The sequence below is a fragment of the Euprymna scolopes genome, chromosome 41 (genome assembly GCF_053919585.1).
Source record: "Euprymna scolopes isolate OS-2025 chromosome 41, ASM5391958v1, whole genome shotgun sequence".
Lineage (NCBI taxonomy): Eukaryota > Metazoa > Mollusca > Cephalopoda > Sepiida > Sepiolidae > Euprymna > Euprymna scolopes.
Window position 1 is genome coordinate 53142094 of NC_136522.1, and position 13195 is coordinate 53155288.

Here is a 13195-nt window from a genome sequence, read left to right on the forward strand (position 1 = left end):
CTTCTTGCATTGGTTAAGGTTAGATTCCGTAATATCATGCCTCTTGCATTGGTTAGGGTTAGATTCCGTAATATCTTGCTTCTTGCATTGGTTAGGATTAGATTCCGTAATATCTTGCTTCTTGCATTGGTTAGGGTTAGATTCCGTAATATCTTACTTCTTACATTGGTTAGGGTTAGATTCCGTAATATCATGCCTCTTGCATTGGTTAGGGTTAGATTCCGTAATATCTTGCTTCTTGCATTGGTTAGGGTTAGATTCCGTAATATCTTGCTTCTTGCATTGGTTAGGGTTAGATTCCTTAATATCTTACTTCTTGCATTCACAAACGGACATCGTCTATCTCTTTCTTTTTTTTGGACCGAGTTAAAAACTCCACTATGGCGTTGTCTCAGCTGTTTGTTTGGCTTTTTCGTATAAATAAAGCAAAACTATTGGAAAGCAACTGCCTGTCCTTCGGGCCGGGTGGTATATGTTCTGTAAATGATCCTTGGTCAATGTAGGGGAAACCCTTCATACCAAGACAATTACTATTTATTTAGATACTGCCAGAGTGCTCCCTTTTTGGAGAAGCTGGTTTTCCCCCCCCCTTCCACATTAAAAACGGCTTTGTGTCTAATTTGCTTTCGTCGGAGGTTTAAAAGCAACGCCATTTCTGCAAGTCATCTTTTTTTTTTTTTTTTGGATTGACTACGTTAAGTTTGAACGCTTTAGACTTCGCATCATGCATAGCGGTAAGACGTCAGATTTTTTCGCTTCCTTTTCTGCCTTTGCGTCACAGGTTCGAGCCTGCCTGCCTACTACCACTTTTTTGTTTTTTTGCTCAAACACACCTCCAAACATCCGGGCACCCAGGCTAGTTGGAAATAAACTAACACCTGGGAAATTTTAATAGCACAAAAAAAAAAAAAAATTCAAACATTAAGTAATTGTAAAATATTGAAACAAACAGATTATGATGGATTAAAGTAGAATAAATCAGAATATAAGTTTGAAGCAAACTAAATGAAAAATTAAACTGATATAAATAGAATAATATTAGAACTACAACTTTAAAATTAAGCAAAGGAGATTAATAAATACAAAAATCAAAATATTAAAGAAAGAATTTCGATAAAATTATAAATTGATAAATACGAGTAAAATCGAGTTATATCCCTTCCACCATTAAGATATACTGAATGATACAGAATAGAAAAAAATTAGAAGATAACAATAAAATGTTTAAGATAAGACTTGAAAAGATAGATTTAACATTTAAATTATTTACATCACCAGTGTGGGATGAAGATTAACCGTTTAATATTATTTATATTAACCTTTTAATATTATTTATATTAACCTTTTAATATTATTTATATTAACCTTTTAATATTATTTATATTAACCTTTTAATGTCATTTATATTAACCTTTTAATATCATTTATATAACCCTTTTAATATCATTTATATTAACCTTTTGATATCATTTATATTAACCTTTTAATATCATTTATATTAACCTTTTGATATCATTTATATTAACCTTTTAATATCATTTATATTAACCTTTTAATATCATTTATATTAACCTTTTAATATTATTTATATTAACCTTTTAATATTATTTATATTAACCTTTTAATATCATTTATATTAACCTTTTAATATCATTTATATTAACCTTTTAATATCATTTATATTAACCTTTTAATATCATTTATATTAACCTTTTAATATCATTTATATTAACCTTTTAATATCATTTATATTAACCTTTTAATATCATTTATATTAACCTTTTAATATCATTTATATTAACCTTTTAATATCATTTATATTAACCTTTTAATATCATTTATATTAACCTTTTAATATCATTTATATTAACCTTTTAATATCATTTATATTAACCTTTTAATTATAGTTTTTTTTTCGTAATAGAAATAACATGGGAAGGAAAAATCAACTAATATATCGTAACATGTAAATAAACTTATACGAAACCGAGATTAAGTGGGATATAAATAGTTGGACATATAAATAGACGAATATTTGAAGGTGTAGATTAGGATTGGGGAACAAATCAGTATAATAAATTGGGAAGGATAAAATAATTATAAGAATTGAAAAAAACAAAAAAAACAAGATTTCTGAATATAAAAATAGAAAATTAAGGTATCATATAAAAGAAAGAATACAAGAATAGGTCATTTACTCGATTTGAAGGCAATCGAAAAATTAACAAAAAATAAAATTGATGTAGAAGAGATGAGTCCAGCTGCTTGCTCCCTTAAAATAGGGTTTATGAATATTTTCATATATGTATAACAAATGTATTTATTTTAGTGTCTGAAGAGTAGCTATTTTTGGAATATTTTTAAATGTTTAAATTTGTCCAAATAGTTATGAAACAATTGTAACGCATAAGGAAATACACCATATATTTCATATTTTGCAATAATATATATATATAATATATGTGTGTGTGTGTGTGTGTGTGTGTGTGTGTGTGTGTATATCATATATATATATATATATATATATATATATATATATATATATTTTGTTTTTCTTGGATTAGAATTTACTAAGTATTCTTCTGGCATCTTACAAGGGATCTATTACTTTTGTTTTGCTTTAGGTGACAGTTTTAGTAGTTTTATTTTCAGCATACTTGTTGAAATTTTGGAGAAATTTAATGTTTTGAAAAATTTTATTATGACTGAAAATAAACACTGCCTTGAAACAGCAGTATACAACTTTTATACTTTTATGTCCAATTTTTATTTGAAATTTTAAAATCAGTCAAATTATTAAAAATATATGATTTATTCATCTTTTTTAAATTTTATTCATAGATCTATGGTGATGGTAGTCAAACTCGGTCATTCCAGTACGTGAGTGATTTGGTTGATGGACTAATGGCTTTGATGAATAGCAATTATTCAAAACCAGTCAATATTGGAAATCCAGAAGAGCATTCCGTCATGCAATTTGCACAAATTATCAAGAAACTAGTTGGTTGGTATCAAACTGTTTGAGTTTTTTTTTTTTTAATATTTGCTGCTCGTACCACGCAAACTGTTTCAAGAGTCTGGCTCTTTGCGGCCAAAGTAGCATCTCTGTCAGGTGATTAGATCAGGCTGTCTGAAGATATTCTGATTAACTGCACTAAATATCAATTTTATTTTTTATTTATTTTTTCCCCCCTTTTTCCCTTTGCAAACTCAATTATCTTCTGTAAGAAGGTACGGACCTGACAATGAAAGATCAGATATAAACGTGGATTTATAAGACCCAAAAATCCAACCTTGATCGCCTTTCGGGGTCGGTGGTGCAGTGGATAGAGACATTGAATCTCTCCGGTTCCATGTGAGCATTGTCTGAAGATAGCGGTTTCAATAATACCTAAAGCTGGCCAGAGGCTTAGTTGGCCAAAACGTGGGGAGACGAAAAACAACTATGGAAGGCGGTAATTGCTGAGAATGCAGTCAGGAGATTCAGAGTTCCTCTCTTGTCGCGGTTACCACCTGACGAAGGCCAGAGGAATAGTTGGCCGAAACCTCGTGAAACAACAACTAAAAAAACAAAAAAGATGAGGATAATAGTCCGCAATGAATACATGAAATGTTTTTTATATCGTAAAAATACATACGATTATTCGGATGCCCTCAAAAATTCCGATTTTTTTTTTTTTTTTTTTATTACATTTTTTTTTTTATTACATTTTCACCACAAATAAGGCACATTGCCACTTTGGTATAGGGGGCTACTATCAGGGGCAACAACTACTGGGGCACTATGTTGGGATTTGGGTAGCAAGATGTTGGTTCACGTTACACTTGAACTTCTGCATGTCAGTACAGTTAGGGAAGCAGGGACCTGGAATGGAATTCCAGAGTCTAGCGGTTCTGGGGAAGAAACTACTGGAGTAGAAAGATCTTTTACATGTAGGGATCTCTACTGTGTGGGGGTGGGATTTAGCTGCCTGTCGGGTTTGTCGAGGGTGTCTATGTCGTGGGGGCACAAGTGTCTGCAGTTCGTCAGAGCATCCACCATTCTCCAATTGTTCCAACACTCGTTAATATACCATTAGACAGAACGAGGAAACTGTCATATGACCAAGTGTTTCAAAGAAAAAAGAATCAGGAGGTCCTTGATTTGTCCAATGAGGTGGGTGGGTGTGTTTGTACTCACCAACGATCAAATCAAAAGCTGTTAGTCAAAGAATTGATGAGCTCTACAGGATCTAACAATCAATCTCACTGATAGAAAGTAGACCTCGGGTTTCTACAAATTTTCTTTAGTCCTTGTATTTCATGAGTGATGTTTTTTTTTTTTTTTTTTTTTTTTTTTTTTACAAAGAGTGCAGATTAGAAGTGAGTTCATGAGTTGGTAGATATAAGAGAGTTCAGGGAGCAGATTCAGTTCAGAGGGGAAGGGCAAGAAAAACTTTTTTTTTTTTTTTTTAATTCCATTTTCACCCCAAACAAGGCACAGTGCCATTTTTATGTATGGGGCTAATATTAGGGACAGGTGTTGCAGGGATACTTTGTAGGAAGTTGAGCAGCAAAATGTCTGTTTACATGATACTTGAACTTATGCATGTCAGTACAGTTAGAGAAGCAGGAAACTGGAAGGGAATTCCAGAGTCTAGCAGTTCTGGGGGAAGAAACTATTAGAGTAGAAGGTTTTCTTGCATCTGGGGATCTCTGTGTAGGGGTGGGATTTTGTTGCTTGTTAGGTTTATCAGAGGTATTTACATTGAAGGGCTGCTAGGGCTAGTTGTTTGATGGAGCATCCACTATTAAAATACTTGTAAAACAGGCAGAGAGATGCAATATTTCGTCAATGGTTGAAGCTTAGATAACAGCTCGGGACCTATCAGGTTGGCAACTCTATTTTGAACCCTGTCCAGGAGTGAGAGACTAGTAGCAGATGCACCAACTCCAATAAGTGATAAAAAGTACTCGATTAATAAAAGGTATAACTAGAGATTGGTTAGTTTGAAAGTTAATTTATTAAAGCCAGCAAAAGATGTGTTCAACGATTTTAGTAATGTTCATTCATTTTTTTTTTTTTGATTTCATTTCAGTTATTTAAAATGTAAAATCTGTTTTCGCCCTCGATCCTCAGTGTTGACAAACTTTTTTTTTTTTTCAGGCGGTGATAGCCAAATCGAGAGACGTCCTGCTATGCAAGATGATCCACAAAGAAGGAAACCCGATATAAGCAAAGCACGCAAATATCTCCAGTGGCAGCCAAAAGTAAGAACGCTTGCTATATGAAAGCATCTATACCCGCATTATATGGTTATGTTTGTGTGTACGAAATGATGAAAAATGAAAGTTGTGATACTATCGAGGCCCCCCTCCCCCCCAAAAATGTTAGAAAATGCAAAAAAAAAATAAAATAAAAAAGGTAGAAAAAACAACCAATAAAAAAAAAAAAGGAAGTTTATCAGCAAAACAGAGATATAGGAAATTGTCCAACAACTTACTATGTCTCATTTGTTTTGGATTTTAAGTTGATTATCTTTATGTTAATACATTAGCGTTATATATATGATGATGATTGCCACGTCTTGTCAGACGAGTGCCACTCCCTCAGACACTTAGTCCATGAGCCCAAAAATTACTTTTTTTTTTTTTTTTTTTTTTTAGTCCTACCGGTGAATTCACACACTCAAGTAGGCATGGCACTAAAGATGGTCATTGAGATCAATTATTACATGCTTCCAGCATTTCAAGCCTCCACGCGTCACAACTTTTCCATCGCCACAGAACCACTTTTATAGACAAATGCCTGAGGGAGTATCTATACACAGATGATGTTACAGAATCTTAGCTTTGTACGATAGCTAAGTCTCTCGGTTCAAAATGAGATCCAGCAACAAGTAAGAGCAAGATAGCCAGCAACAATTTAAACTGCAGACCAGCTTAATGCAGGTACTGGTCTCTTGCTTTATGGTTTTTTAAATCAGAGATTTGCTTCTCCTAGAAAGGTCGCCTTCACCATGGCTTACAGGAATCCTCTCCACCCCAACAAACACACATGGCGCTAGTTGGCCGTTGACCTCGAAAAAGGGTTCATTCGTCCTTTGGAAGGTTTTGTTTTTAATCCTTCAGGGAAACTAGCCGGTGACCCGACCATGAGGCAGGTAGTACTGGGTTACATGGTACCAGTAGCATATGACATGACCTGACATACATACACATTTTTTTTTATAAGTTTTAATTTCATGCACCCAAGTCATATGGATGTTTTTTTATTTTTGAAATCGCAACTTTATAACATAAAAAATGATAGAAAATTAATTCTATAATATATATGAAATCTGCAAGAATTAAAATATCATATTTAAGCATACTTTACAACCAGGCTACGCCAGGCGTCCTTGCTAGCTTAAATAAAAACTTTTGCAGTTTTAATAAGTTGATGCACCTAAGTCATATAGATATGTTTTTTTTTTTTTATTTCTAAAATCACTTTATAATATATAAGAATCAATAGAAAATTGACTCTATAATAATATATACGAAATCTGCATAAATTAAAATATCATATTTAAGTGTATTTTATGACCAGGTTACGTCAGGCATCCCTGCTAGATTAAATGAATAATTTTGCATTTTAACAAAAGAGCTACAATAATATCAGGGCGTTTCAATTTACGCTGAACCTCTACAGAATGCCAACATCAATATATTATATATGAATTAATCCCTTATGGAATTTCCACAGGTTTCATGTTAAAATATTTTTAATTACTTATGAGGGTATAACCCCAATGCTATGGACAATCTTATTTATAACTACGGTTAAGACAATCAACCAATGAGAAGCCTCCGAAATTATTATAAAAATATTGAATTTTGGATTCAACCTCCATTTTGAATGACTGAACACTGCTGATTGTTACTGCATTGATTCTTTGCCGATTTGATTTACTACTGCCATCTTTGTTGAACATAATGGCTCAACAATTTAACATTCCGCTAGTAGTACATAATGAGTCTAATTTCGTTTATTGTCAATTGGGGATATGCATCGGTGTATGATGTAAAACAAATCTTAATCTGTGACGCGAAAATAATACATCATGAAATTTAAAAATAGCTAAAAAAAAAAATACTTTTTTTTTTTTTATGGCTTTTTCTTTTAATTTCAAGATTGGTAGCATTTAATCATATCATTCAAACACTGTAGTGTTTGAATGATATGATTAAATGGCAGTTTTAGTCATTTAGAACTGCTTTAATGTGTCACCGCTCACTCATTTTACGACCAAATTTCAAACAACTATTACAGTTTATAGATCATCTTTTTTTTTTTTTTTTTTTTATTTACATAGGCATCACCACTTATCAAGGCCAAGAGGCCACTCAAGGATAAGGGTTAAAGAGTGTACAGTAGACATTGAACAATATAGTAATCATTAGTAATGAAAATTTGGTAAATTTGATAACTTCTATAGAACGGCTCATCAAGAACTTATTTACATTAGACTTGAACACAACCATATTGTAGTCAGCCGGAAAGCAGGAAAACGGAAGACAATTTCAGCTAAATTGTGAAAAAATAAATTTCAATTTTTGTTCCGTAAAACAAAAGTTATGACGAATTTACTGGTGTTCAAAATCGTAAAAAAACGTAAGGTGAGCGACGTTTTTTTATGACTGGTTTCCGTAGCAACCACATCACTTCAGCAGCTACTGTTGTTACCAATTCCCCGCTCTCGCAAAAAGAGAAGTAACGGGTGAAGCAAAATTAAAGAATGCAAGGGAGATAATTGAGGAGGATTTTATTGAAAGCAGACGAGTGCCGTACATTGGTTAATACATGTGTATGTCATATTTATGGGGGCCAAAAAATAAAACTGAAATTAAACAAAGAACAAGTTAATTTACTGGAAGCCTTGAAAAATCATGGATTACAATAGAAAATTTTTTTAAAAATTCAATTTATAACACTAGATAATCAATTCTTAATGCTGCAATATTTTAAGTTATAAATTTATTATATCTTTTACTAGAATATCTTGTTCTTTTCTTTTCAAGTTTTAACAACTAGTCCTTTACTTTTCCAAGTTTAAGCTTAAACATATTACTTTTCATGCTCGCATTTTTCTATTGTAATAGTATATGTTCAGTTTGGGGTGTGATACTGGGTGATATTATTTGTAGAAGTATTTTAAGTTTTAAAACATTTTTATCTATACATCAATGATGTAGTTAGGAAATCTATTGAGAAGTTTTTGATTTCAAATAGGATACTTTCATTTTACAACCGGGCTATGCCAGGCGTCCCTGCTATACTTTTGCCCGTTTAGTGCGGGCTTTTTCAAGAGTAAAAATGAAAAATGTTCACTTCCGTGAGGTTTTATCGTAAGAACTTGTTTCATATTTTATTTAGTTCAAGGAATGTATTTTTAGTGGAAAACATTAGTTTCCCCAAATCTAGTAGGTTTTTGACAATGGCTATTTTGCGAGAGCATTTGTTCTTGAGATTTAAGACAAAAATTTAATCGTTTTTGTTTTTTTTTCTTTTTAATTAGAGATGCTGAAAAAATATATGGTCAAAATTTTATATCCTTTGCTGATTATTTTACAACTTTGTGAATATTAAAAAAAAAAAAAACTGTTGCTTTGTTTAATATGATTTTATATTTTTATTCCTATTACCTTGTTTTTCCTCTTTTCCAGGTTCCAATGATCGTAGGTTTGAATCGGACTGTTGCTTATTTTAGTAATGAGCTTCGGCGGTCGACCCACAGTCAGCGCAATTTTCACCCACCAGATCTGGTGTAATTTGCGCCTCAAGCCCTCATTTTTTTTTCTTTTCTGTTTTTTTTAATCTGTCGGGACAGTTTTGCGACGTAATTCCTTAAATTTTATTTAAATGTTAAAACATTGTTAATTCACCGCAATCTGCCCTATCACAGCAAGTCATCGTTTATCATTTGTTTCATATTCAGTTTTAGTTTAATCGTTGTTTATATATATATATAATGTGTATGTATGTGTGTGCACACATATATATGCATGTCTGTATATGTATGTATATATATAACTATATATATATTATATATATATATATATATATGCACGTCTATATGTATGTATATATGCATGTCTGTATGTGTGTATATATATATATATATATATATATATATATATATATGCACATATGTGTGTGTATATATATTTTTTATGTATTAACAAAATAGTCTTCTATCTTTTCATTTTTTCCCCAAATGAGCATCATAGTAATTATTCCCATTTAAAGAAAAACCCGAGAAAAACATAAAAAAAAACAAAACGATACAATATCATATCAACTGGATTTTGTCCATCGAGTCCTTTTGAAATAAGGAAACATTCTGGCTCATTCTTTTCTTCAGTTTTATTTAAAATTAGTTTGAAATGACGATTCTATCCAGAGTAAGAACAAGACAGATTTTTTCCTTGTTTTAGGTTGATCAGATGAAACGATATCAGCTCTTGTGTGATATGCATGAGCACTTCAATTTTGTTAATCCTAAGTTTTGATATATATTGCAATCGTGAACGGAAGACTTTTGTTATTCATGATTAGTAAAATGTGTAAAACACCTTAAAAAAAAAAAAAAGGGGCGGGGCAAGAAGAAGAGGAAATAAAAAATAAAGAGGGCAGTCAGCTGACTGGTTTCACCCTCGCTTTATCAAAGGTCTATTGACAGGTTTAAAAAAAAAATAAAAAAATATGTACATTATTAAAATAAAGTTACATTGCATTCTGTTCATGACCCCCCCACCCCTTTAGTTTTATTTCCCCTCCCTTTTTTTTTTTTTTTTTAATCATGAATAATAAATCTTCCCTTCATGATTGCAATATTTAAATGTTGTACCCCCCCCCCCCCAAAAAAAAAAAAAAATCATGAAAGATATATAAATTATAGATCTCTGGACCTTGCTTGCGTAGAATCTTGTGTTCAACGATCGGGCGATTCCATCTTTTAAAAAGGGATGACAGGTGGATAAATGAATATATGCATATGGGCAGAGGTTCAGAGGCTAAGGAATGTTGGTGGAGAGTTGTACGTTTTGGTTTCGATTCTAACTGATGACACCCAAGTCTTATATCTAAAAAAATTTTTTTTCTTTTTAGTTTTGATCTCACTACTGTATATTAGGTTCAATATAATATAATAATCGATAGAGAATTGTCTTTGTAATAATAAATACGTAATTTGCATGAATTAAAATATCATATTTAAGCGTATTTTACAACTGGGTAATGCAGGGTGGCCTGCTAGTTTATTTTGAAATTGGATTTAAATATGTTAAATCTTTGAAAAATAAAATATAAGAAATAATATAAATTTATATAGATCAGATTAATTCAAAGGGTTCAAATTTCAATTAGAAAAGAAGCTCAATATGTCATTAAATAGAGCTTATGGATATTTTATTTCACGAGAGTCACCACTTCTATAGGATGAATGAATAATCGCTGTATGGTGGTCACTGACAACAGCATAGTAATCGTTAGTGCTGAAAATTAGGTATGATGTAATTATTTACAGGGATAGCTCAACAAGAACTTGTTTACATTAGGCTTGAAGACTATCGTATTTTAGGTCCTGTTTTCCAATCGACTACAATATGACAGTTTCACAGGTGGGCAGTTCTAGGAAAGAAGCTTCATTCATGGAATTTGTGCTTAAATTTAGGCACAGATAGTTGGGGGAAAATTGTTGATAGTGGTTGTAGGTAAACTAGTGTTTTTTTTTTTTTTTTTTTTTTTTAAGTTTGGCAAGGAGGGTCCATAGATTAAAACTCGGGTGGCACATACCTCTTCTGCTTGTTGACATGGATAATAAGGCTTTCTTTATTTTTATAAAGTATGTTTTTTTTTTAAATATTCCTGGCTATGTATATTTGGAAGAAAAATCTGTTACGTAACTTTGAATGTTGAAATTTTTTTTTTTTTCTGAATTTTCTGAAATGAGGGAGGATTATTCCCTATTTGGATTACTGTTCTCAACTTGAGTCGTTTCAGACTCTAGAAATCTTTCCCAAGTCTGACAGAAAGATTCCCTGAGTTCGACGATACACACAATGTCGGAAGTTACATTGACTGAAACATGAAAACAATGCTAAAGATAAGAGTAGTGGTCCAAAGAATCCAATTAATGTGAATGATGAAATATTTTTTCTGAACACATCCTCGCAGAAAAGTCACAGGATTTAACTTTTTTTTTTTGTATTGCACTGCCCCCCACCTCCAAAGGTATCTTGCATTTTGATTATAAAATTTTGGGGGGAGGATAATGATGAAATATTTTATTTCTTTTATCAAAGAAGCCATCAGGATTTATCAAGGCCAGATTCCACTTGAGGATATGATTTAATAATGTGGAATGATTGCCAGAATAAAGTTCGAATATTTGTGGGGAAGGTTCTTGATAGAAATCCATTTACTTTGAAGATGACCAAGTTATCTGCAGAGCAGCAGTCCCAAACCAATGTGTTTAACAAATGAGAAGCCTCTTACTAATTAGCTGCTTGTGGACAATTTTTCTGATACTGAGCACACTGAAGAAAAACTTTTTCTTGGCTGTAGTAGAAGAATAGTTCTTGCAGTGAGTATCTTATGATGAGAATGACTACATATATATGAACACAATTTTTTATCCAAATGTTTTTCATTTTCTTTAGTTTTCAATATTGAACATCTAAGTGAAAAGACAGATTTTTCGCTTGAAAAAATCTTAGTTATTAATAACTCTGGATTGAAACATTATCATACCAGTGTAGCAAAGCTTGCTGCTGTCTGTAAAAATATTATTTTATATATATATATCTCAAATTATAGCCTCTCTGGAATGAAATATTTGGAAATGTAAACTTTAAGTGTAACATCGGGTTTGTATTACTTTACACATAGATTCAAAAAAGTTGTCAAAAAACAAATATATATAAAAAATAAATGTTATCAAAGGCAAGATAAGTTATTTTTCTCCCTAACTGTATATGTTTTTAGTGCTTTTATTGTAATGTGTTTATTCAGCTCGAAGAACATACAATGTTTACCAATGTATTGGAAAATTTAAAATGGCACCCAACTCTCTCTTTTACAGGTAAGTTTGGGAGAAGGTGTTATAAATAAAAAGCTATACAAAATATGGTTAAAAACTCGCTTAATATGTTACCGTGACATAGGCTGACATGTATTCGGTGTTTTTTAAAAAAATTTTTTTAACAGTACTTTTCATATTTTTTTCTTTTTAACTCCTTTTCCCAAACTTACCATGTCAAAGAGAGTTGGGCGCCATTTTAAATTTTCAAATACATCGGTAAATACTGTGTTTTTCGAGCTGAATAAACATGTTACATTGAATAAAAACACTAAAAACAAATCCAGTTAGATAGAAAAGTAGCTTATCTTGCCTTTGATAACATTTATTTGTTATATATTTGTTTTTTGACAACATTTTATATCTATGTGTACAGTAATACAAACCCGTAGTATCCATAGAACTCTATACGCGTGTATATAACTATATATATATATATTTATATATATACACACACACACTTTATTTTTAAATAAAGCTTGAAACTATAACTATTAATTTGTAAAATAGAGAAAAGGCAAAAATATGTTCACAATTTGCTGAATATAAAATCGGGACAAGATCAAAGTGTAGTATCGTTTCTTCAGATGCTGCACTAGCAGTATCAGAAATTTGGGGATATTCGCAGGCGAAGTCGCCATTTTGAATATACACCTATCTTTCTATCAGATTTTAATAATAGTAAAACGTAATTTAAACCCGTAAATTTTATTTCAATAAAACGAGCAAAGACCAAATTTTAATATCATAAAAGCTTTAATAGAGAAATAAACAATTTTATTTATTTTTCCGTCGATTTCTTCACTAAAGTGACACTTAACATTCGAACAATAACATTACTTGAATCTTACGATAATTATTTTAACGGCAAAATAAAGAACTTACCTGGTTAATGAGTAAGATATGCTTTCTTTTAATCTTCCTGTATGAGAATTTATTCATATTTATGTATTATAATCCATGTATTTTTAAATGGAAGGATTTTTCCAACACACGGCGACGACGGCGTGTCTTTAAAGCAAGTTGTGACGACACCGGAAAGTGAAAAATTATCTCTTACTTATGTACGGAGGCCTATAAGTGTAAAAAAA

At 31.4% G+C, this 13195-nt stretch overlaps 1 protein-coding gene across 1 annotated transcript in view; it reads left to right on the plus strand.

Moving 5' to 3' along the window:
• LOC145266522 (UDP-glucuronic acid decarboxylase 1-like) overlaps window positions 1-8933 on the plus strand; it is a 143522-nt gene extending 134589 nt beyond the window's left edge. The window contains exons 10-12 of the mRNA XM_080122278.1: window positions 2842-3004; window positions 5147-5250; window positions 8689-8933. Coding sequence (XP_079978404.1) covers window positions 2842-3004; window positions 5147-5250; window positions 8689-8793 — 372 coding nt within the window. The 3' untranslated portion in view covers window positions 8794-8933. The remainder of the gene's footprint in view (window positions 1-2841; window positions 3005-5146; window positions 5251-8688) is intronic.
• The last annotated feature ends 4262 nt before the right edge of the window (window positions 8934-13195 follow it).